Source organism: Phyllostomus discolor, chromosome 5 (genome assembly GCF_004126475.2).
Source record: "Phyllostomus discolor isolate MPI-MPIP mPhyDis1 chromosome 5, mPhyDis1.pri.v3, whole genome shotgun sequence".
Classification (NCBI taxonomy): Eukaryota; Metazoa; Chordata; class Mammalia; order Chiroptera; family Phyllostomidae; genus Phyllostomus; species Phyllostomus discolor.
In genome coordinates, this window is record NC_040907.2 from 160,828,569 (window position 1) to 160,855,433 (window position 26,865).

At 35.3% G+C, this 26,865-nt stretch overlaps 1 protein-coding gene across 2 annotated transcripts in view; it reads left to right on the forward strand.

Moving 5' to 3' along the window:
- The window catches only part of SHOC2 (SHOC2 leucine rich repeat scaffold protein), a 70,542-nt gene extending 45,377 nt beyond the window's left edge, over nt 1–25,165 (forward strand). The window contains exons 4-9 of one of the 2 annotated variants that reach the window (XM_036027278.1): nt 6,687–6,817; nt 11,169–11,357; nt 15,149–15,271; nt 19,255–19,392; nt 19,728–19,845; nt 21,480–21,688. In XM_036027278.1, the coding sequence (XP_035883171.1) occupies nt 6,687–6,817; nt 11,169–11,357; nt 15,149–15,271; nt 19,255–19,392; nt 19,728–19,845; nt 21,480–21,688 (908 nt within the window). Of the gene's footprint in view, nt 1–6,686; nt 6,818–11,168; nt 11,358–15,148; nt 15,272–19,254; nt 19,393–19,727; nt 19,846–21,479 lie in introns of both variants that reach the window. The other variant, XM_028511290.2, reaches the window with a different exon arrangement.
- Nucleotides 25,166–26,865: the final 1,700 nt, after the last annotated feature.

A 26,865-nucleotide genomic window follows, 5' to 3' on the forward strand; every position in this document is an offset into this window, starting at 1 on the left:
CTGCTCTTCCATTCTAAATGAAAGCTTAGCTGGATAGAGTAATCTTGGATGTAGGTCCTTGCCTTTCATGACTTCAAATACTTCTTTTCAGCTCCTTGCCAGCAAGGTTTCTTTAGAGAAATCAGCTGATAGTCTAATGGGAACTCCTTTGTAGGTAATTGTTTCTGTTCCCTTTGCTTCTTTTAGGATTTTCTCTTTGTCTTTAATCTTGGGTAACTTAATGATGATGTGCCTTGGTGTGTTCTCTTTGGGTCCAACTTCTTTGGGGCTCTCTGGGCTTCCTGGAAGTCTGTTTCCTTCGCCAGCTTTGGGAAGTTTTCCTTTTTTATTTGTTCAAATAAGTTTTCAATTTCTTGTTCTTCTTCTGGCACCCCTATAATTCAGATATTGAAACGTTTCAGGTTGTCCCAGAGATTCCTTGGTCTCTCTTCAATTTTGTGGATTTTTGTTTCTTCATTCTGATATGGTTGGATGTTTATTTCTTCCTTGTTTTCCAAATTGTTGCTTTGAGTCCTGGTTTCCTTCCTGTCACTGTTGGTTCCCTGAATATTCTGCTTTATTTCATTTTAGGTATCTTTCATTTTTTGACCAAGCTCAATCAGATCTGTGAGCATTTTGATTACCAGGGCTTTAAATTTTCCATCTAATAGGTTGGCGATCTCTTCCTGGCTTAGTTCTCTTTCTGAAGTTAAGCTCAGTTCTTTCATTTGGGCCATATTTCTTTGTCTTGGTGCAGCTGATAGGTTGTAAGGAGCTAGGGCCCTAGGTATTCACCCAGGCAGAGCATCCCTCTTTGTTGCACTGTGGTGCTGCCTGTGGGGGAGGGCGGGGAGGGGGAACAGTGCAGCTTGCCTGCTCATTTCCAGTGCACTTTTCAATGAACTCTGGGAGAGTTCAATGAGACTGGGAGAAACTCCCAGGCCAGCAACCCCAGCCATAGCCCTCAGCCAGCTCTGAGTCTCAGTTTTCCCCTTAAGTCAGCCCCTCCCGGGAAGCCCCACCTTATATTCACCAGGACAGGTGGTTTTCCTGAGTAGCCCACATGGTCTGCACCTTACTGGTCTGATTGCACTGGTTGACTTTTTCTTTAATTCCTTGGTTGTCGGAGTTCCGTGTAATTTGGTTTTCTGGTGCTCTTGGTGGTTTACTGATTTTAGATTGGTTGTTATCCTCATTTTGGTTGTGTGAGGAAGTGAAGGGTTTCTACCTATGCCTCCATCTTGGCTGGAACTCCTGTAGAAATGTTTTTTAAAACAATTTTAATTTCTTTAATAGATATAAGACTTTTTGGTTACCACATTTTTGCTTGAGCAAACTTGATTATTTGTATCTTTATGTATAGTAATTAAATAAATATAATGTATCAATAATGTTAATTTAACTTTGTCACATTTAATATGTATAAATTATTTATAATAACCCCCTATTATTTTAATATCTATAGAATCTATAGTAATACCTCTTCTCTCATTCCTGATATTGATAACTTATATATTCTTTTTCCCCAATCAGAAGTATATCAGTTTTATCAGTTCTATCAACTGTATTGATTGTCTCTTGTTTCTCTGATTCTTTTTCATTGATTTCTACTTTGACCTTTATTATTTTCTTTCATTGGCTTGCATTAAGTTTTATTCATTTTCTAGTTTCTTATGAGGGAAGCTTGAGGTCATTGATTTAAGACCTTTCTGCTCATATAGGCATTTAGTGCTGTACACTGCGTTAGCAGCATCCCACACATTCTGAGGTGATTGATTTTCCTTTTTGTTTTGTTCAAAATACTTTCTGATTTGCCTTTCTGTTTCTTTTGTGATCTGTGGTTTACTTAGAAGTGTGTTATTGCCCTGGCTTGGTGGCTCAGTTGGTTAGGGCATTGTCCCACATGCCAAGGTTGTGGGTTTGATACCCGGTCAGGGCACATGTAGGAATCAACCAATGAATGCATAAATAAGTGCAACAGCAAATTGATGTGTGTTTTTTTTTAAGACAGTACAAACAAACAAAAAAGAAGTGTGCTATTTAGTTCCCAATATCTCACAGTTTTCCAAAGGGTCTTTCTGTTACTGATTTCTGATTTAATTTCATTGTTGAGAACATACTTTGTGTGACTTGAATCGTTTACATTTATTGAGACTTAGTTTATGGCATAGAATATTGTCTATCTTGATTAGTATGCCATGCACAACTGAATGTGCATTCTGCTTTTGTTGAATAGAGTGACATAGATAATGCAATTGGTGAATTAAGTTTTCCACCTGTCCTTTTGTCTCTTTTTTTCCTAATTTTTGTTAGTTACATTGCCAGGACATGTCATGTTTTGCTTATTAGTTTCTGCTTTTGTTTTAGTCTTAATGTTCATCAGCAGTTCTGGCACCATAGTTGCCTCAGTCATCTCTTCATTGACTAAAGTCAGTCTTGTAGTAGTATTTTCAGAAATGGTTCATGAAAAGTATTTTCCTAGTTCTTGTATGTTTGTAACCTTTATACTTGAAGAACAGTTTGGATGAGTATAAAAATCTTTGGGTCCAGTTTCTTTTCCTTGAGCATCTTAGTGCAGCTAAGAGGTAGTTTTGTCCTCTATAATCTAATGTACAAGAGTATGAGGCCAGTCTAGTTTTTTCCCTTTACCAGTGATTTAATCTTTTTGCCCCACCACCCAAAGGATTATTTCTTTATTTCTGAAGTTCAAGAACTCTAATATATTTCTCAGTGTTGCTCTTTCAGATTCCATTTCCCTGAGATATTCTGAGCAAATTCAACATACAGGTTTAATTTTTATTTCAGTATAGTTTTCTGGAATTACATATTGACATACTTAGTTTTTGTACTGTATGTTCTTATATTAAGATGTATGTCTGTAAGTTTGTTTTGAACAACCAAGTACATTGGAATAGTAAAGGAGAAAAGAATCTTATGCAGTCTTACCGTGATCACTTTTCAGTGGAATGTCACATAAAAGCACATTTTAAAAGCAACTTCTTTTATAAAATTAAAGTCTTGCCCAGTATTAAAAAGAAAAATAAAGATTGTTTACTGCAAATCAGACAGTGGAACCAAAATTAAAGATGCTTGAAATATTATCGTTTTCTTCTTATCCTTTTCATTGATGCCTAGTGACTGTGTATTTCTTAGGATGCTACTTTGTTGTTCTCTGAGAGTATCATGCAAGTTCTAGCCTAAGGGCCTTTGTACCTTTTGATTGCTCTGCTTAGAGCTCTTTTCTCTTAAATGTCCACATAACTTCCTCTATTCTTTCAACAGACGAAATAGATATATAGGTCATGATCATCAATCAGCTCTTCTCTTACTTGTAAATAGTCTGACAAATTTTATTATTTAATATTTTATGAGGGTTTTTATTCCTATCTTCATAAATAAAAATCGAAGGACGATACAATTAAAGTACTAAAGTGAATAGCCCTGGCAAACAGAGAAAGCATAGGTGGTAGTGGATGATAAAACGTTCCAGTTAGCAGGACTAGGGTCCTTTAGATTCACTTCCTCTGACAAAGGGTAATAATGTCTCCATGTATCCTTCTTTCTCTTGGTTTTTAAATTTTGTGTTTCTTTGTTCTCTCCGAAGTAATTCTTCTTCTGTATTTTAAGTGTATTTATTAGAATGAAAACATTTTACTTCATTATTAATTTCTTATAGTTAAGATATTATATCAAAATATTACAAGTACCTCACTTCTGGCACATTCTACATGGTCAGATTACAAGTATGTATTGGAAATCCATGAACTGAAACATTTAACAGTAAGACAAATTTTAGTATTTCATTTTTTATATACTTTGATAGTTCTTAGCATATAGAATATTGCTATTCTAAGTATAGTGGCAAAATGAATAAGTAATACTTACTGAAATTTTTTATATCATTTATCACATACCATACTTATTGAAATAATTACCTTTTTCCATCCCTCTTATTCTCAGTACTTTGATTGTATAGCAGAAGGGTGAGATTTGGTGAGAAATTTGAATATTTGGGCTTTTGTCTGTTACAAATCTCAACAGTCTTAATTGACCTCTGAGATTTTCCTCTCATTTACTGGAGAAGCACAATTCACCTAAAATAGTGGCAAACTCATTAGAATATAGTTTTCCTGACACTTTTCCTCTTTCTCTTAGTCTGCTTCTTAAAAACTGTAACTTCAAATGAAAAACAAGCAAAAAACCAACACCTGTCCTAGAGAGTTGGTGCCAGTCCCGCAGCAGCTGCCCTACTCTCTCTTCTCTGGACTCAAGAAATAGCCCTAAACTCACAGTCGAAAATCAGATCTTCTAACTACCACCTTACAATTACTTTTCTAAAGTTCACTTTCTTTCCTTACCTTCTCATTTTTAAAAAACATAGATTGAGATGTTGTGCCTCTTTTCTTTATTTAACACGAATATTCATAGAGTAGTTATCTTTCCCTGGTAGCCATCACTGCCCTTTACTCCCAGGCTAAGCAGTGCCAGCCAGGATTGCTGACAGCTCCTAGAATGAATGGGGATTGGCAGCTAGATGCAGTTAAGCGAGAGAGTACTTAAGAACACATATATTGTTTCTCTGATTAAATTAGTCTGCCCTGTGGAAGAATAAGAAGTGTATTTTCTTTCCTGTAAATATTTTTTAATTCAAGAATCAGTTATGAACTAAAGAAGGTACTAAGCTTCATTGCAAGTGTTTTGATTTCAAACTATGAACCTGATAATCCTAAAGCCTTCTGAGATCTCTGGTGGTTTTATGAAATTGAGGATGGGGAGGGTTATATCTGAAGTAGGAAAAAATATTTTACTTTCTATGTCTTTTCAAAATGAGATAAAGAGAGAAATAGACAACAAGACCTTGCCATTCAAGGCTGAAACACAGAACAATTCACAGAGGTCTTTTTGTTGCACTGGGTTCTGAAGAAATGTTAGAGTAATTATGGTTTATCAACACGTAGAGTTTTAGTAGTTAGGTTTTAGGTAATTACAATGCAGCTTACATACAGCAACTTTTGCTAGTTTTCTTTTTAGTAGTGGCATTATTTTAGGTTTTGGGCATTTACGAACTTTTGTATTGCTTGCTTTTCAGTGTGCTTTCAGTTTTTTAGTTTAATGTTGAAAAATTATACCTTTGATATTTCATTTTTAGAATTTTATGTCTTTTTCACTCACTTTTCACTACTTTGTTAAAATAAGTTTAAGACTAATTAAGTTAGTCTTACTTGAAGGTTATACTGAATTAACCTAAAGATGCTGGTTATATTTGCTGAAATTGAAAGCATCTAATTTTAATTCATAGTCATTTGATGTTGCCATATTTTAAAATCTGACAGCATAAGAAAGCAAGCTGTCAAATTGGAGCACAGAACAATTTACAGTCAAAGTTAAACACTTAAAAGCTAAATGCCAGTGATTGGCAATGATGAGCCTACATTTGTACACAGAATCACAGCAACACTGATTTTACTCAGTTGCAACAGCTCAACATTAAAGCAGGCTATGGCTTGATTTCTAGGTTGCAGTTTAGCTTGTGGTTAAAGCCACTCATTGAAAGAGGTTAGAGGTTGAAACCACTGCAGGGATGAATCACAATAAATGCCAGACTTCTGATGTCAAGTTTTTTTCTGGCATAGAGGGTTTCCATATTTCATCCTTAATTTTTTTTCACCTCTTTTATTTTTTTCTTGGCAGTAATGGATTTTGGCAAAATGTGGATGACTCTTTGAACATGCCATGCTCTCTCAAGAAAGTGATACAGCCTTTGCAAATGTGAATTTCTTCATCAGAGTAGCATGTTCTCAGGCATTACATTTTTTAAAGATTTTTGACAATTTCAGTCCCTTCTACAGCTTCCCACAAGCAAATTGGGCCCTTCTGGTGCCGGTTCCTGGGTGGGTGGGCTTGTGTACGTTCTAGGACCCTGTGGGTCTCTCCAGTGAACTGTCCTGTGAGACTCGGAGTCTCTGCTGGCACCTCAACCCCCATAAGTGTTTTCAGTCGGTGCTTTGAGGCTTTATTTCCCAGCGCTGGGGCCCTGGGCTTCATCGTCTGTCATACTCCCTGTTTTTGCGTTGTTTTTCTGTGCGCGAATGTGTGTCCATGGTTAGCCAGTGGCCTTGTGCACCTCACTGGGTCTGCCTGTTGCCACCCCGTGCCCGGGGTCTGCCAGCCACTCTCTGCATGGCTGGGACCGCCAGTCACCACTTTTTCCTGCCGAGACCCCTCTCTGCTGGCCGCCAACTCCGCCCCTCTTACCGGTCTGGATGAATGGTTGTTGAACTTCTGTACAGTTCAGTTTTCTGTCAGATCTGGTTGTTGTTTTTGTTTCTTAATTTTGGTTGTGTGAGGAGGCACAGTGTGTCTGCCTACGCCTCCATCTTGGTCGGAAGTCTGCACTCTTATTATTATTTAATTAGGTATTATCTAAGGCTTAGTTTGTTATTAAAGTATGCCAATACTTTCTATTAATTTATTTTTATAATTGACTTATAGCTGTGTATTTCATTGTTTCTGTAAGAAAGTAGATATAAAAGTGTTTTCAGTATTATCCTAATTGATAAAGTGTAATAATATGTTGTTCCTTGATACTTGAAGTTAAGGATCTTGCTGAGATAGTGCTTCACAGTAATTCATAAATATCTGGTTGATAGTCTAGGACAGTGAGAAGCTCATCATATTAAAATTTTTTTGTGTGTGTGTGTTCACAGGAAACCTGTCCAGTTTAAGTCGTCTTGGTCTGAGATATAACAGACTGTCAGCAATACCCAGATCACTGGCAAAATGCAGTGCACTTGAAGAATTAAATTTAGAGAACAATAACATTTCTACTTTACCAGAGGTAAGAAGTAGAAACAAGCCTGCAAGATAATGAAGGGAAAACTAGTAAGTCTTTACAGCTGGATAAATAATTTGATGGTTGAGATTACCTAAAAATGAGTATGCTGTGAATACATAGCCACCACTAAGGTAAAGATTTCAAAGAAGAAAGAATAGGTATTATTAAAGGAAAATACTAAAAGTTTTTGTTGTTGTGGAGTAGGGAGAAACCAAGGTGAAAAATTATTGTGCTATATTCCCCTTTAGCACCACATAAATCTTTCTCATGTCATTTTGAGAACTGGCAATAAAAGCTATAATAAAGGAAAGGTTGTATGGCTGGTTTTAAAACTTGCTGCCCCACACAGCTCAGTAATTAAAAAAAGGTACTGTAGAAAGATGATAAATGAAAAGAAATGAACTACATAGAACATACTATTTATTAGGAAGATTAATGTTAGCAGCAATACTCCTGTGACCCAAGTTATTTTCCTGCTTATACAATAATATTAAAGCCTATCTAGCATCTGTTTTAAACACATTAGTTTTAATTTGGGTTTTCTTGGTTCTATTAGAAAAAATATTTTCACTTATTTTGCTCAGATTAATTGGGCGAGATGCAATAATTTAAAAAAAATTTCTTCTCAACTTGATTACTTTTTATTCTTGCCTTCCCTTCTTTGCTACCTACTATTTAGCATACCCAACAACTTGTATATTTGCTTATGGTTATTTAGCATAATATCTTATTGTGGTACTCTAACATAAAAAATGGAATTGTGGACTTATGGATTGAGCTTTTGCAAGTCTTTTTTTCTAACAATTAAAAATGTCTAATATAAATGGCCCTGTTGTGTTTCAACTATTGCTGGTTTTCCATGGTATGTGTGTACGTGTATTTGAATTAAGGATAAAGGTGCTTTGGATGAATGTTTTTTAGATTTATGCTTTAATTTAGAAAGAACAATTGAGTAGGTGAAGCTATAGGTTGATAGCAGTTAGTTTATATAATAAATATATTCAGTATTTTTGTTTCTTAGAGATACAGAAATAAAGTAGTACTTCTTAATTTGGCCCCTATTAATCTGAGTGTTTCGAGTTTCAGAAAGCACCTTGGTCAGAGTACAAAAATGAGTTTCCCAGGATTGTAGTTTCTAGGCTAGACCTGTTTCTCATCTGTGGCAAAAGAATACTATTGTTAGCAGTTTAAGTGGGATAAGGAATAGAGCCCACAGATTGTAGATAGAGCCTTGACAACTAGATTATCTGGATTTTTGTGTTTCTGTGATAGTGGTAATTTAGAATGATCAACATGGGTGAGGTTCTACTGCTTAATGTCATCATCCCCTTTTCTAAAAAGTCATTCATATCCATAATAAGACAAATAATACTCACATTAATTAGACCTTGTTGGGATGCTTTTAGGGATGATTTGTGAGCTTAAGTAAGATCGACTGCTTTTACAGCTTCACTGTGCCTAAATATAAAGACTGGGTGTACATCAAATTACACAGTGAGAAATTTAAAAGTTTATTTATATATTTATTCTTACTGTCTGTGAAGGGAAGCTGACAATTATTAGTTATCTCTTAGAATACAGAGATTGTGGTAAGTACTTTCATATATGATATTTTGTGAGATAAATTATATTTGATAAAATTATAATGAGGACAGCTCTTTTCAGTCTGGCTGTGGAAGAAGGACTGTGTGCATGTGAGTTTGTGTGTGCATATGCGTATGTGTTTAAACTGGCCTATTTTCAGGTGGAGAAGCTATGGGGGAAACCCTTGATTGGTGTTGTTCAAATATGGGAAAGCATTAAGTCTTATTTAAACATAGTGTATGTGCTTTGGAAGAGCATATCCTAATTAAATATATTGAATTATTTATAATAAATATAATACATTGTATAACGCTATTAAATACTTTATAATATTTATAATTATTAACACTAATTAATATTAGCAATGTGTTATAATAAATATAACACATTACATAGCTCTGTTAAATATATCAGACTATTTATAATACATACAATACACTGTATAGCTCAAAATCCATTAGATAGCTCTTACTCTAGACATTCAAGCTGGTTTAGGCAAGAAAAATTACGAAAGTGGTTTCTAGTTGGAGCTCATATTGGTGAAATCAGAACTGGCAGTATGACTATATACTTTTCTATTTGAAGACTACCTGAAAGTGCACTAGTTTTAATGTAGACATAAACACATAAGCAAAAGGAACTTAATGCTCAAGGCTAGGAGTTCTGTATGTGTTAATCCATTCAAATCTTCATTATGATCCTACTAATTATTGACTATTGGGATAGTCTTATCAAATAGGTAGAGAAATAAGACTTAAGAGAAGTTATGTTTCTGGCTAAATTTGTTACCTTACATATTTTGGGGGGAATATGGTAAGAGATATATTGATTACCTAATTAATTCACCAGAGGTCACAGAACTGGTAAGTGAAGATCTAAGATGGGAACCTAGATATGTCAGACTCTAAAGCAATACTGAACCGCTCCAAAGCTTCACAGTGTGATCTAAGAATGAAAGGTTGGAGAGCTCCTTCCTCTTTTGTTGCCACTTTTTAGATATTATCAGTTATTAACATTTTAATGGAAAAATGTCAGTTCAGTAAAGTAAGCTGTAAGGATAATAACATTTTTGGCCATGAAACTCAATAGAAAATTTCCTTTATTTTCAGTAAAGTATGATATATTTTCCTGAATTTGCTGCCGTGCAAAGCTTTCTCACCACTCTTATCTGTGCTGTTTCTTTCATCCGTGAACACCAGTAGACAAATGTTGGGTAGCTTCTTAACGTTCAGTTTAAAGAACAAGTCTCAGTTTCACCGTATAATTACACCTTTAATTAGATGGTTATTACATTTCTTCTGCTGGCCATGAAAATCAAATGACACCTCAGGTATTAAGTCTTCAGTTTCCTCATGGTGGACAACCAAAATCTGACCATTCTTTAAAACATACACACACACATTTCACTCTGCTTGTTTTAAATCCCCACTCGGGCTTTTATTTCAGTCTACAGTGTTTTCTTCTACCTCTCTAAATATTTAATTTTTTTTCATCCTTTAAAATTTAGGTCACTGTCAGCCTCCTGCTGCTTTTCCAGTTATTCCAGTATTCCTCATCTTTCTTTCAACTTAATAGAGAAGGGACTTACAGTTTAAGTATTTATTATATGCTAGATATTGTAAAACTGTAAATGTACTTTATTTATTTTAAATGTCTTTACTACAATCTGTGAAATAAGGCGTCATCATTTACAAATGAATAAACTAAGGGTCAGAGAAATAATTTGCCCAGAGTCACAAACTACTAAAAGATAGAGCCAGGATTCAAAGTTCTTTTATAGCTTATACTGGTGTTTCTTAAACATTAATGAGCATAGACATTATCTGGGAATTTTAAGATTCATATTATGATTCTGTAGGAGTGGGGCCTAAGACTCTGCATTTCCAGTAACCTCCCAGGGGATGCTGATTTGCTCTTTTGAACCAGACTTTAAATAGCAGAGCTTATTTCATATCATTTAGTCTTGATTATATATAGTTATGTATTATTTTCTTTTTCCTATCTGTGTGATTTATTTATCTAATTAGGGTGTAGTCTTCTTAATAACAGAGATTCTTTTGTAATACCTAAACACCTAGCACTGTGGTTACATGATAGGAGGCTGAAGTAAAGGGTTATGGGATCATGTGCTTAATAAATACTTATTTGATAGGTGCATATTCCCTGAGAAATTTTACTATATGGAAAAGCAAGGTATTATATAATATCAGGAAGTATAATCATCTTCTGAATTTAATATTTGTAGAAGTTACCATTAAATTACTAAGTAACTGCTTACTCTGTGCCAGGCACTATGGTAATCTTAATAATAATTTTAGAGATAGTATTTAACTAAAACCTGGTAAGGATTGGTCACACAGCCAGTGGCAGAACCAGGGCTGTCTGATCCCAAAGTTTCTGCTCTTGAGATGTCTCAAACTGGCCATGCATGAGGCACCTCGTCCCCATAGACATACTTCTTTATGAAGTGTTTTAAATAAATTGAGCTAAATAATAAAAATTATATTTCACACAAGTAATTGAATTTCTTATTTCTTGTAAAATCTGAAAACCTGACTATATTGGCTCTGTATTCCTTCAAGAAACAATTAGCCAGAGTTGAGCAGTGGCTGTTATTCTCCATGAGACATCACAGAAGAACCCAACCAGTCTCTGTTATTTCTTACCCGTAGGGCCCGTTAAGGTACTGGTGTTTGGGACTTGTGCTCTATACTCTACAGAATAAGTCTTTTTACAGTTCTAATTCTTATGTTTATTTCATTTGTTACAGAGTCTTTTATCAAGTCTTGTGAAACTGAATAGTTTGACCCTAGCTAGAAACTGCTTCCAGTTATATCCAGTAGGTGGTCCATCTCAGTTTTCCACCATCTATTCCCTCAACATGGAACACAATCGAATCAATAAAATTCCATTTGGTATATTCTCCAGAGCGAAAGTATTAAGTAAGCTGAACATGAAGGTAAGCCTCTGTTTGTATTAGGGGGGAAAAGCTGCTATTACTAGCACTTCTGCTAATATTTATGTTTTCTCTGTTAGTGTGGAGAATGGATATTTGCTTCTTGCTGATGGGGTCTAAACTAATAATAAGGATATTTCAGGGCAATTTGTATTAGGTAACAAATATCTTAGAACCATGCAGACAGACCCTTAGCAATTTGTCCTAAAGAAATAATTAAGAATGTTTCATAAAAGCATAGTTTAGAGATATTATTACAGAGCTTTCAATTTAATTGGTACCAACTTATAATATTAAGAGATTTTATTTTTTAGAAGTACTGCAGGCATACCTCATTTTATTGCACTTTGCTTCATTGCACTTCACAGATAATGTGTTTTTTACAAGTTCGCTTGTGGCAAACCCTGCATCAAGCAAGTCTTCGGTGCCATTTTTCCAATGGCATTTGCTCTCATTGGTGTCTCTGTGTCACATTTTGGTAATTCTCACTACATTTCAGACTTCTAAATTACTGTTATATCTGTTACGATGGTTACTGGGGAGCACCACACATCATACTCATATATGGTGATCTTAATTGATACGTGGTGTGTGTTCTAACTGCTCCACCAGCCTGTCATTCCCCCATTTCTTTCCCATTCCCAGGGCTTTCTTATTCCCTGAGATCTAACAATATTGAAATTAGGCCAGTTAATAACCCTACAGTGGCCTCTAAGTGTTCAAGTGAAAGGAAGAGTTGCATGTCTCTCACTTTAATGAAAAGCTAGAAAATGATTAAACTTGGTGAGGAAGGCATGTTGAAAGCCAAGATAAGCCGAGAGCTAGACCTCTTGTGCCAGTTAGCCGAGTTGTGACTACAAAGGACCAGTTCTTGAAGGAAATTAAAAGTGCTACTCCAGTGAACACACAAATGATAAGAAAACAAAACAGGCTTATTGCTAACGTGGGGAAAGTTTCAGTGGTCTGGATAGAAAATCCAACCACTTACAACATTCCCTTAAAACAAATCCAAATCCAGAGCAAGACCCTAACTTCAGTTCTTTGAAGGCTGAGAGAGGTAGGGAGGCTGTAGAAACCCTTTATGAAGGAGAGGTAATTGATGTGGCAAATTTCATTGTTGTCCTACTTTAAGGTATTGCCACAGCCACCCCAAGCTTCAGTAGCCATCACCTCACTCAGCGGCCATCAACATCTAGGCCAGACCCTCTACCAGCAAAATGACTATGACTTGCTGAGGACTCGAATTATGGTTAGCATTTTTTAGCAATAAAGTATTTCAAAATTAAGGCATGTACATTGTTTTTTTAGACATAATGCTATTATTTACACACTTAATAGACAACAGTATAGTATAAAAATAACTTTTTTGTGCACTGGGAAACCAGAAAATTCATGTGACTTGCTTTATTGCCATATTTGCTTTATTGTGGTGGTCTGGGACCAGTACCCTGCAGGCTCTCTCAGGCATGCCTGTGCATCTTCAGTGGAATACTATGAAGCCATTAAAAATAACACTGTAGTTTAGAATATTGAATACCAATTGAAGCATTCTCAGTTTATTAGTGGAAAAAAATTAAAGCATGTAAGACTTTCTTTCCACACATAGTTTTTAAAAGCTGTTTTAAATGTACTTAGTTATATATTAAATATCTATAGCTTTTTATGCAAAATATAGAGTCAGTGTTCACCAAAATACAATATTATCTTTGAATACAGAATTCTCTACAGTGAATGTATTTTACATTGTGATAAGGAAAACAAGTTTATTACCAAAGGAAGAAAGAAATGGGAAAATTATTTGTTAGTGATTTAATTTGTAGTGAACAAACGTCAGGGCCAGAGGTGAAAACAAATTGGCCACATAGCTAGTTCATGGCTGAACCTGGGAATTCAGGAAACCTGTATTTCCTGCTTCCAGGGTGTAGTTGTTCTTCATTATCATAATACATCCTTTTGGTCTTTGAAGAACCATTTCAAACATAATGTGGTTCTTTAAACTGGGTCTAAATGTACAGTGATTCTTGATTCTATCTATACTTCTTCATAAATATCTTTTAATTTGTAAAAGATACTTTTAAAGTATCTTTTATGATAGTTCTTTGGAAAGATATAATAAATGAACTAATGGAAATTCAAAATACTCTTATAATCTTAAACTAGTATAAAACTTGTTAATCATTCTGGTTAAATGAGAGTTACCAGTGGTAAGGGCATTACTGTGATGTTCATTTTGTGATAAAAGGTTTAGATCACAGCAGTCATGTAGAAGTTCACTAGTTTTTGCATTTGGTTATACATTTTTATTAATATGATATTCATATATATGTTAGCTTGGGAAGGTTGGCTGTTTTCAGTGAAATAATAAAGCTTTGCATAGAGCTTTGTCTCAGTTTTTCTTCAAGATTCTAACAATGTTTAACAAAACCTTTTCTTGAAAGAAGTCAGTTGAATCCTGACATTTCCTCCTCATATAAGCACTAGTAGTAAGTTTTTTTAAACTCTTAGCTATCAGTAGTTTGGGTATAGATAGATAGTAAGTTTAAATGGTATAATAAATAGGTAGTAAAGTTAAAATATTATAATGAAAGAAAAACTTGGTTTTTAAAGATTTTGTTTATTATTTTTAGAGAGATTGGAAGGGAGGGAGAACGAGGTCGGGCGGTGGGGGGAGAGGAAACATCGATGTGTGAGAGACACATTGACCAGTTGCCCCTCGCATGCTCCCAACAGGGGACCTGGCCTGCAACCCAGTCATGTGCCCTGACTGGGAATGGAACTGCGACCTTTCAGTTCACTGGCCAGTGCTCAATCCACTGAGCCACCCCAGCCAGAGCAAAACTTGGTTTTTAAATGGATATTTGCTCCTTGGGATTTGTCTTATGGATGATTTTTTATAAAATAAGACAAATAATCAATGTACATTGCAAAAAATATTAAAAATACGGATTAACAAAAAAGACATAAAGTAATACCCCCAACACGAGAGATAGCATCACCGGTAGTATATTGGCATATATCATCGATACCCAGTTGGGATAGTGGTACTGATGGTCCCCTATTGAAACCAATACCCCCGTGATAAGAGTTGTTATTGATGAAAATGTGTTTTAAAAATGAATGTGAGGAAACAAAAAAATATACTGAATCATTGGAATATATTTTACTTTTTTTTCTGTGTATAGTTAGATCTAATTTAAAAAAAATTAGACTCACTATTTTGTCACCTGTTTTTATTATTGAGTGATATGTTTTTGTCATTGAATGGACTTTTAAAGTAAAATTGTGGGTCCTTAGTTAATGTTTTAATGATTTAATTTGCTGTGTGATTAAGACATTTCCCCTCTCGTACTTCATTGCTCAGCATCTCTAGGATTGCCGAGGTTGTCTGGTGTCCTTGTAGGCCACAGTTAGATGTTCATCTTCCACTGTGCTCACGAGCACCCATACTTTATTGAGTGATTCAGCACATTATTGTGAAATGAGGAGGATGTCATATTTATCACTGGGACATTTGAAATCTCAAGTGTTGGTTTCTATGCTATGTTTTCTCTATATACAGATAATCACATAGGGAACACACTTTCAATTTACCCTCAAAATAAAAACGGGATTACTGTATGGGAAACTTTGGAAGCTTAGTGTTTTTGTTGTTGTTTTTTGTTCTTTCTATATTTGTTATCAAAAAAAAGGGGAAAGGTTTTCTGTTTAATTAATAATTCTCTTTCCATCAGGTGGTGATCATGGAATTCTGTTTTTGTGGTTATACTTTAGATGCATCTTTTTGTCTTTGCCAGGACAATCAGTTGACATCACTTCCTTTGGATTTTGGAACTTGGACCAGCATGGTAGAATTGAATTTAGCCACTAATCAGCTCACAAAGATCCCAGAGGATGTGTCTGGTCTTGTTTCTCTTGAGGTGTGTATAAAAGAGCATTCATAACTCCTTAGATCCTTCCACAGTCATCTCACTTACAAAGTTTCCAATTAAAATAAGCAATTTCTGTTTGTGTGAAAATAATAATTAGAAATGTTAGAGCTTCTCTTTTTTAAAATTTAATTTTAATTTTTAAAAATATATTATTGATTATGCTACTACAGTTGTCCCCATTTTTCCTCCTTGGCCCCACCTCTGCCCAGTACCCCCATTTTCTCTGGTATTCATCTCCCTTTACTTCATGTCCATGGGTCATGCATATAAATTCTTTGGCTGCTCCACTTCCTATACTGTTCTTAACATTGCCCTGTCTATTTGTATTGAACCAATTTGTACTTTTTAATCCTTGCACCTTTTCCCTCATCCCCCTACCCTCTCCCAGCTGGTAACCCTCCAAATGATCTCCGCATCTACAATTCTGTTTTGCTTGTTTGCTTAGTTTGTTTTTTAGATTCAATTATTGGTAGTAGTGAGAGATTGTTGTCATTTTAATGTTCATAGCTTTGATTTTCTTCTTTTTCTTAAATAAGTCCCTTTAATATTTCATGTAATAATGGCTTGGTGACGATGAACTCCTTTAGCTTTACCTTGTCTGGGAGACACTTTATCTGCCCTTCCACTCTAAATGAGAGCTTTGCTAGACAGAGTAATCCAGGTTGTAAGTCCTTGCTTTTCATCATTTTGATTACTTCTTGCCAGTCCCTTCCAGCCTGCAAAGTTTCTTTTGAGAAATCAGCTGACAGTCTTATGGGAACTCCTTTGTAGGTAATACTCTGCTTTTCTCTTGCTGCTTTTAAGATTCTCTCTTTATCTTTAACCTCTGTCATTTTAATTATGATGCGTCTTGGTGTGGCCCTCTTTGAGTCCGACTTCTTTGGGACTCTCTGTGCTTCCTGGACTTCTATGTCTATTTTCTTCACCAGTTTAGGGAAGTTTTCTTTCATTATTTTTTGAAATAAGTTAATTTCTTTCTCTCCCTCTTCTCCTTCTAGAACCCCTATGATTCAGATGTTGGTACATTTGTAGATGTCCCAGAGGCTCCTTAGTACACTTGTATTTTTGAACTCCTGTTTCTTGCTATTCTGGTTGAATGCTTCCTCCCCACCTTATGTTCCAAACCATTGATTTGATTTTCAGTTTCATCCCCTCCACTGTTGGTTTCCTATAGACCTTTCTTTTTTTCATTTAACATAACCTTCATTTCCGCCTGGGTCTTTTTTATGCTGTTGAAGTACCCAGTGAGTTTTTTGAACATCCTGACAACCAGTTTTTTGAACTTTGCATCTGATAGGTTGCTTATCTCCATTTCACTTAGTTCTGGAGTTTTGCTCTTTTCTATCACTTGGACCATATTTCTTTGTGTCTCATTTTGGCAGCATCCCTGTGTTTGTTTTTGTGTATTAGGTACAGCTGCTTTGACTGCCTGTCTTAGTAGTGTGGCCTGTTGTAGAAAAGTGTACATATAAGTTATATGGGGCAGAGCCTTAGGTAATTGCTGGGGCTGGGCAACCCATGTCACTGCTCAATGGCTCTGTGTGGGAGAGGGTTTGGAGAGGGGACAGTGCTGCTGCCTGGCCTGAAAGTTTTGCCTGGGAGAAAGCTGTCTGCTGGCACTTGCCCTACTGCCAGTCACTCAGCCTCTCCCTGTGTGCCACTGGTGCCCTTCCAGCTGTTGCCCTGGTGCCAGAGTGTGTCCAGAGAGTTGTCCCAGAGTGTGTGGGTCTGCTTAGTTCCTACGTCTGTTGTGGGCCCCTTTAACAGGAGTATCCTGAGAATCCTGCGGTTCTTCCCCTGTTTCAACCCCCACTGTTCTTTTTCTTTAGATTTTATTTATTTACATTTACAGAGAGGGAAAAGAGGGAGGAGGAGAGAGAAACAGCAATGTGCAAGAGAGCTACATCAATTGGTTGCCTCTTGCACCCCCCCAACCAGGGACCTGGCCCTCAACCCAGGCATGTGCCCTGACCGGGAATCAAACTGGTGACCCTTTGGCTCACAGGCTGGCAGTCAGTCCACTGAGTCACACCAGCCAGGGCCCCCCACTGGTTTTCACAGCCAGAAGTTATGGGAACTTATCCTCTTGGCACTGGAACCCTGGGCTGGTTGGTCTGGTCTGGGTCTGGGATCCCTTGCTCCCGAGGTATCCCTCCCAATTTTCATCCACCACACATGGGTGCAGGACTGCCCGCTCCATGTCTCCATGCCCCTCCGTGTCTGTGTGCCTCTCAGGACCTCTCTGCTTCTCTGCCCCTCCACCCCGACCCCTTCTACCTGTCTGGATGAATGCAGCTTGCTTAAATCTTTGGTTGTTGGACTTCCACACAGCTTGAGTTTGTGATGAATCTGGATGACATTTGTTTTGTAGTCTTATAATTTTTACTATAGTTCTGCTAGGTGAGCATGTTTACCTGCGCCCCCATCTTGACTGGAAGTCCAGAGCTCTCTTAAATGTACGACCTGATTAGGATGTTGAGGTGATGACTTAATCTGGGCTCAGTGCTTTTGAATTACTCTTACCCACTAAAAGCTGGTTAGTTGGAGTGCTATGAAGTATCTTCGAAATAAAAAGTATCTAAAACTTACCATTTTTAGAACATATTTTTTTTCCCTTAATTGTTGAAGAACTCTACACCAACTCTGTGTCAGAATAATTACGGATTTCTCACGCTGGCATTCAGAACCCTTCATATAACTCTGGCCTACTCTTCCAGCCTAATTACCCACCCACTCTTTTATTTAGCAAATATGTTATTTTATTTATTGGAAATGTATATTTCTTGATCTGTACATTTAGTCTTACTGTTTTTAATATCTAGAATACCCTCTTCTCATTCCTTTTTTTTCTCTTAAAAATCTTTTCCATAATTAAAGGTCCATCTTATTGTCACCTTCTTAGTCAAGTATGATTTTGCTTGCTTCTGAGTCCCTATAACTTTCATTCTTTTGATGAGAAAGCTTACTAATAGTAAATACTTATTTTTAAAAATTTTTTCTATATCGATATTTTCTAAAAGTCTAATTTCCTCTTGTGTTTTTTTAATGTAGTAAGGTGAAATAGTATGGTATAATGGTTAAAATGAGCTTTGAAGTTAAACAGATCTGAGACTCTTTACTTATGGATTTATTAACCTTTTCAAACTTCAGTTTCCTAGCTGTGAAATGGGGATAATATGTAGTATTTTTCCTGTAAGGTTGTAGATTATGCATGTAGTATAGTGCCCTACAAATAGTAAACTCAATAAATGAATAACTGCTATTATTTTCTTGGTCTTATTGTATATGTTTATTTTATTCTGAGTAGTATAACTTTGAAAGAAATAAGTTGGTACAAAAAACTAGCCAGACCTTATATATATCTTCCCATTTAGTGCTGTTTTCACTGTCCCCTTCCCCAGTATTTTCTCCCTACACCCGCATCGTAACTTCCATGAGAACGACGGCTGTCTTCTTCAGCCTTCGTTCTCCTCGTTGGTATATTGTAGGAGGTCTTGCAGTGTAAATAAATATACCACAAATGACAACTGTGGTGGATTGGTATAGGCAGTTTAGAAGTCATTTGTTACCTCCATTAAATGATGGTTTGTATGGGATTTCAATAAATAACTGGTTTTCTGTTAGACATTTATAACTATTCAGCATCAAAATACCATTAACTGTATGAACCTTAGTACAAGTAGATAGTAATTGTGAATATTTTTGTAAGTTATAATTATATATATGTTTAATTTAGTTAAATTCTTTACTTTTGGTTATATTAGTTGTGACTTAAAATCTATTTTATTTACAATTACTATGGTGATTTTTTTAGAATAGTAAGTTAAGTGTTTTATGTGATATAATTGAATTATTACCTTGAATATTCAATGTTTAGGAAATTAGCATTGCTTAATAAATATTAAGCCAAACAACAGTAATAATAATTCCATTTTATGAGTTGACAAACACTGTCAATAATTTCTGCTTAGGTTCTAATATTATCAAACAATCTTCTAAAGAAGCTTCCTCATGGTCTTGGAAACCTTAGGAAGTTAAGAGAGCTGGATCTAGAGGAGAACAAATTGGAATCCTTACCAAATGAAATTGCTTATCTTAAGGATTTACAGGTAAAACATTATCCTGATGATTTTATAGTTACATGATTAAAATTTTGGGGATGCATTTCAAATTGCACATTTTTCTTAAAAATTTGATGTAATTCTTGGACTGGATAGATTTTCCTGTTAGAGCATTAAGACTGAGTTTTATGTTCATTCAACCTCTTTGCTTTTGTCTTCCTAACAAATGATATTTTTTGAAAGAAAAACTTAAGTGATTCTTGTCCTATCCGTTTCTGATTTCTCTGTTCATGTTATTGGATTAGTGTAGATGTATCGTTTTAAATTTACTTCAGTTGTTGGAAATATGTGTGTAACCATCTTGTATTATGTCGATCTTTTAGAAATTAGTCTTGACAAACAACCAGTTGGCCACGCTTCCCAGAGGCATTGGGCACCTTACCAATCTCACGCACCTGGGCCTTGGAGAGAACCTGCTTACTCATCTTCCCGAGGAAATCGGTAAGAAGGCTTTGGGTGCTTGACTCTATTAATAATTTGTTCTTTCTGTGTGCAAGTAGTATTTCAGATAATATGACAGATCTGTTTTTGTTTTTGAATCCTCACCTGAGGATATGTTTCACTGATTTTAGAGAGAGGGGAAGGGAGAGAAGACAGACAGGGAAGAGAGAGAGCAACATCAGTTGGTTGTCTCCATTATGCGCCCCGACCCAGGATTAAACCCACAACCTTTTTGTGTACGGGACAGCATTCCACCCAGCCAGGGCCCTGCTGTTTTTGTCAGCTGAGGTTCCAGCATGCTCGGGGTGTCTCTGCCGTGCTGTTCTATTTTGTCCTATTCTGTCAAGCACCGGTGGTTAGAGGGTTGTTTGGTTTTGGTTAGGTGTCTTCATAGGGTTAAATTTGTATTTGAGAATGTTTTTGCATATTTATATTTCTAATAGGTATAACCTTAGTTTCAAAGAGCTATTTTATGTTTTTTCCAAATTTAAAAATTACACAGGCTTGCTTTAAATTAGTATCGTCTTATGTCAAAAACATTTTTATGAGGTTTTAGGATTAATAATAATATTTGATGAATGTTAATATTTGAGAATACTTTGGAGTTTTCTAAGTGTTTTCATATCTGTTACTTCATGTAATCAACATAACCACCTTGAATTTGAGGCAGTGCAAGTTGTAATTCCATTTTATAAAAAGAGTTAATTAAGGTCACATATTAGTTTTTAAATTAGTAATTTTATTAACTATGAATTATAAATTAACTATAAATTAGTAATAGCCATGCTGTTCCATAGGCACTATAGCTTGTTGATTAAGAATGGTTTGGAAGTAAAGCAGACCATTCAAAGTCTGGTTCTGCAGCTTTGAATAAGGGAGGGAGACTCTCGGGTTCAAGTGTCCCATTTATAAAATAAGGGTGCTGATGGTAATTTCTCATAGGGTTGCTCTGAATAGTAAAAGAATATTAAATGTAAACAAACCCATTATATTAGTCCTCTACATACCACTATAAAATAACACAAAGTTTGAAGTTTAAAAATTGACAACACATGAGTTAACTTTCCACTTTTATTTCTAGTATATTTATTCAGCTGGCCTCATGCAGTTGCTTGAGACATTTGCCTAGAAAGTATGAGTATCCTAAGATAGTCCAGGACAAATTTTTTTAATGAGTATATAAATTGATTTTTGGCTTACTGCCAAGTATGTGGTAACTGTCTTAGTGAAAGATTTATACCAAGTAACAAAAATCTTTCCACGTGAGAAATGTATTAATAAGAGAGATCGTCACATTGTCCACAATAGAAAAAGTATAGGTACTGACTGTACAACAGACTTGTCTCTGGAGTTTCCAAAACAACTCTCCAAGCTTGAACACCAGTCATAGGAAGAGATTCTGATGCAATTGGTATGGAGTGTGACCTGGATATTAGGGTTTTCAAAATCTCCCCAGTTGTTTTGAACATGCAGCAAAGTTTGAGATCCACAGTTGTAAAGAGTTTTAATATTAGGAGAAGTGAGAGGAAATGGGTATTTCAGTGTATATAATGTGCAGAATAGCATCATGCCATTGAAATTTTTTAGTAGTAACTAATTAAAAAATTAATAATTGATTTGGTTTTTTTAAACAGGTACACTGGAGAACCTAGAAGAACTGTATTTGAATGACAACCCCAACCTGCATAGCCTTCCCTTTGAGCTGGCTCTTTGCAGCAAGCTTTCAATCATGAGTATTGAGAACTGTCCACTCAGCCACCTTCCACCTCAGATTGTTGCTGGGGGTCCTTCTTTCATCATTCAGTTCCTGAAGATGCAGGGTCCATATCGTGCCATGGTCTGATACAAATCTACTGGTCCCACACACTGTTCAAAAGTAGACTGCCATTAATGTTTCACATCTATATCTGTATCTATTTACGTAGATATTGATATATTTGGCAGATTTATAAAGACTGCATTATGTGTTTCTGCTAATAGAGGAATCATAGCCATTTAGATTTTTTTTAATTCTGTACAAAAAGCTTATAAGTTTTCTTTGCTGACCTTGGATATTTTTCTGTTTGTAATATGATACTCCAGTTTGCTTAAAACATTTGTAAACAAATTATGAATTTATTAAATTTAAGGGGCAGAGGTAGTATAGTTATACTTTCTCTTAGCAAATATAATGGGCAAGCAATTTTGTTGCAACTTTTCATAGGCATTTTCCCCTTACCAACTGTCAGACCTTTATAGTATTATAGGCCATGAAGGTAGAATTTTTCTTTAACTTATTTTGAAATTTGAGATTTAAATTTTATATATTGTTTACAGTCAGAGTAAATCACTGGATTTTTGTTGTTGTTGTTTTGATTTGCTCTGTTTTAATCAGTCAGATCTAGAGTTTATATCATCTAAAGAATTTGCATCAGCTGATTCAGCTATTAAAAGATATTTGTTTTTTGAAACAATGGCAAATTGAAGATACAGGCAGAAATTCTAGAATTCCTTTCATCATGATTCTCAGATCAATTGTAAAGCAAACTATTTGACAGGAGTCTTTGGGGTGGGTGGGGGAGGGCACTGAGATCTTTTCTAGTACAAATGTCTTTTCTTAAGTTTGGGGGAAATATAAAAGAAGTTTCATTCTTAAAAGTTGCAGGTCCACAAAATAGAACAGAATAATTTAGCAAAAAAATACACATAAACACACATTCTATATATGTATATACAATGCTATATAGATATGTATTTATTATATCATAAACTACATTAGGCAACTTTAAGGATTTCTCCCTAGCCTTGTACAATGAAAATGAATGTTTTTCTTTGAACACTGCAATATATGTTCCAAGGTTATTTAACAGTGTACTATGGTTTTATATCTTGACTTGCCTTGTACATCTTTTCAGTTCTGGAATATCTGCGTCTAAGCACACTCTCTTCACACTGTGCTGTATTGCTGCTGAACTAAATGCACTTTTCCCCACATGTGGGGCACTGGCTTCAAACAATTCAGTTCAGTACCATTGATTTTAATCTCATCTTTCCTTCTTGGTAGTTGCTAACACACTTATGGAAAAGAGGCACATTGCGTAGAAGCCATTGATAGTTCAGTGGAAGTTCTGTAAGATGTGCATGTGCTGTTCGATGTTTTTCTTTTGCTCTACTATTTTAAGGCTGGCCGTGTTGTCAGTACGAGCCCCTTATTCAGTACTCTGACTTTTGGTAGGGTCAGTCTCAGTCGATTTAATTTTTGAAGAGACTCACAGAGCAAGAACTTTCTAGATACCACCCTAAAAAACACTTTCCATATAATGAATAACTATTATGTGTAATTACATGTTGCTGCTTGGATTTCTTTTTTTACTTCCTTTTAGATGGGCATTGTGTCTTAAACCATTTTTGAATTAAGGCCATGATATAAAGATAGAAATTTTGAGTGTTGCTTTGCTTTTCCTGGTGCTCAAAATCAGGACTAAGTTTGAGTTGGAAACTGTAATTGTAATTGGCAAATTGTTAAGGAGCAACTAAGGAATTGAAGGCAGGTGAAGATATAAAACCCTAGAATGCTTATATGTGCTGTAAAACTATTGTAGATATCACTGGATTTTACCAAGTAATATCCTTTCTTCTTTTTTTCCATCTACTGTGGCTTTTCTGTTAAAATTTTGTTTATAAAAGGAATTTGTTTATTACGGCTCTACTTGGAGCTTGTGTGTATGTGTGGTTTTTAAAAATCCTCATATCCAAGCGTGCTCATGTATTGAGATGATGGAACTTGAATTTTAAAGGGAGTAACCTAATGTCTTTTTTTCTTTTTGAAAAAATGGTTATTGTTCCTTAAAAATGAAAATACTTTTTTTGAAACATTTTGGTTCCCCTACCTTCATTTATATTGATCTGTAACAGATGCAAAATGATCAAAATCTTACATGTAGAAGTGATGTTATAGGCAAACTGGTATATAGCTAAGGAGTTATAACACTTTTTTACAAAGCATAAAACATGTTTCCTGGGTATGGCTGCCACCTTGTAAGAGCCCATAAATTTTATTACTTCTAACAAGAAACTAAAGTGGACTCTAATTGGTATACCCTTGTGAAATCAAGATATTTAATATTAAAGTTAGAATATAAGGGATATTGTTGACTACATGTGTGCTAATACTTTTCCTGAACTACAGTAGGACTACCCAGCATGTCCAAAATTTTTCTTCTTAAAGAAAAATTGTCTTTTAAAGAAATTAGGTTAGTTTCTCCATGAGGCACAATAACTTTAAACAAAATGTCATAGAATGCTACATTGCTCTAAACTTCGCCTTTTGTTAACCTACAAAATGGGGCAAAAATAGGTTTACAGTTGTGCATATGGAAAATATATTTAATAAATAATAATACAAGAATAAACTGTTTTATGTACTCACAACTGTAAACCTACTTTTGCCCCACCCTAGAGAGTAGGAAAACAGCAATAACTATGTCAAACAGTCCTTGTGGTAGTTTACTACTGTTTAAATTCCAAATGATTATTTCATACAGAAAGAAGGGGACAATCCTAAATAACTTAAGGATTTGATGGATACAAAAGAAAGCGGTAGAAAATAGAAACTCTCGGAGGAGAAAATACACATAAAACATTTATTTGTACTTATATTAAAAGATGGGTGATGCAATTGGAATAAGCTCAAAATGTAATTGCATATTTCTAATTTATCTTATAAAGTCTGAATCATTTAAAATGGATAAACTGTTATACATCCCAGTTTATCTAGTCTTTCTCCAATACCTTTGTTATAGCTTTTACTTTTCATCTCAGTTATTGCTAAGCCATGTGTATTGAATCCACATTTCAGCTTGCAGAATTTGTAATTGTTCATCAGTAAGAATGGGTTGTGGTTAAAGCATGTAAAATGGGACCCTTTGAAATGGAAAGGGGACACTACTGATTGTTGTATTGGGCCAGCAACCGTACATCAGAATGTCCCTGGAAAATGAGGATTTGTGATTACTCTTGCATGACTAAGCTTAGATAAAAGCAAATGGCACAATCCAAAATAGGCAGAAGAACTTGTACAGAAAGATTTCCTTCCTCCTATACTAGAGGATAAGTAGGATACCAAATATCTTAGCTAAAATGTTTTTCTTGCTTTATTCTTTTGGTTAGTTTAGCCCTTAAGAGCCAATTTGGGCCATTGGAAAATGTGACAATATTTGGTTGATTATTGGATCTCTGAGAATTTGAATATGTAGAGTTGTGACATTGATTTGGTATCTAAGGGAATATCTTGATGTTAGATTAATAAAGTATTATGAGATTTTTATAAAATAGTTATCAATACTTTGTTATTGAACAGAATGCCTTCTAAAGCTGATAACACTCTAAGGAAACATCTATGGGTTTATTTTAAACTTTGAAATGTAAGTTAAAATATAAATAAGTGTTTTGAGCGGGTGATTTTTAACTTTTAAAATTGAAGTTGGTCATTATTATCTTTAAAAGGATTTTCTCTTTACACACTTGTTAATGATCCTGCTGACATTGTACATTCTAAATGTCAACTTTTTAATGTAAATACTTGTTAGTGTCAGGACTTCAACAGGGTAGCGGTTTATCAGTTTCAGATGGGGGATTTTTAGAGTTTGGCAGGAGGAACAGGGTCCACTGTGGAGAGCAGCACAGACCGAGCCGCCATGGACAGGCTTTGCAGGCTGTGCAGAGTAGCCGCCACCACATGTTGGGGGGTCGTGGGTACACAGATGACATCATGGATTTGTATGTTTCTTATGAAAGTTCTCAGTAGATGGCAATAAAGTGCCTTGTTCTAACAGAAATCAGTATCTCATGTCAAATTTCTGAGAGATGGAAGTAAAGAGCCTTAAGGAAGGGCCATTTCCTCCCGCAATTGCACAGTGGTGCTGGTGGGCTAACAACAGGGAGGTTTCATCCTCATGCAGATTATGAGAGCTCCAGCCTAACAATCCTAATAATAAAGGAATAATATTTAAATGACATTATATGCATTTTATATGATACAAGTACTATGAAAAATTATCTTGGAAAACCTAATTAGAGTCTTAGGTACTTACTTCATCAGTAATCATTATTCATATTTTATGTTATATAGTTTACTTTTTATAATTACTGGTACTTTTTGTGTGGAAAATTTAACCTTCCACTGGCCTGATCAGGCTTATATACAAATAACATTCACATTAGTTACTAATACCATTTTCTTTTCATGATTTTGTAAAAATTATGCTTCAGTAAGTCTGTTCATCTAGCTAGCACTTAAAACCTGGTGTCAGTCCCCAAAGGGAACGTGTCTGGCTCACACTGCTATTTGTTTGTAATAGAATAGTATACTAATGTGTACTTTTTCCTCATTCTGTGGTTTTCTTACCTCAAATCATTTTATCAGAGCTCAAAACGTTGTAATGGCTAAATAAGAATGTAATGAAGTCTTTTATATGATGAATAGTATCCTTTGATTATATTTTCATTTGCACGCTAGAACTTGTTTTTAATTAGCAACATGGTAATTTGCACAGTACACAGTTCACAAGGCACGGATTGAACTCTGTAAAAACAATAATATCTAAAAACAATATGTAAGGTTTTGACTTTCCTCTTAGTGAAGATCACACTTCCACTGATGTTTGACAGGTTTTGTGTTGTGGTACGTACTTGGCTATTTTGGGTTATGTGATTCAAGGCTGAAAGGTATAAACAGCCTTCAGAAAATGTGCTTTTAACTTGAGTTGTTAGTTATTTTGGCTATATAAAAGTTATCGTTCTTTTGTAGTCATTCTGTAGTAAGGTATTCAATATAAATAATGTATTTGTAAATGTTTTGCTGTTGAGACTTTTAAAGAATTTTCCAATGCTGTAAGTAACTGGTGTTGCACATGAAATCTTTGCCATGTCATTGAACCAGAAAAATGTGGAACTAAGATGGAAGACTCTTCACTATCAGTTAATCTGGAAAACTTTAAAACAACAAACGTCATGCATGAGGTGTACAAAAGTAGTGCGCCA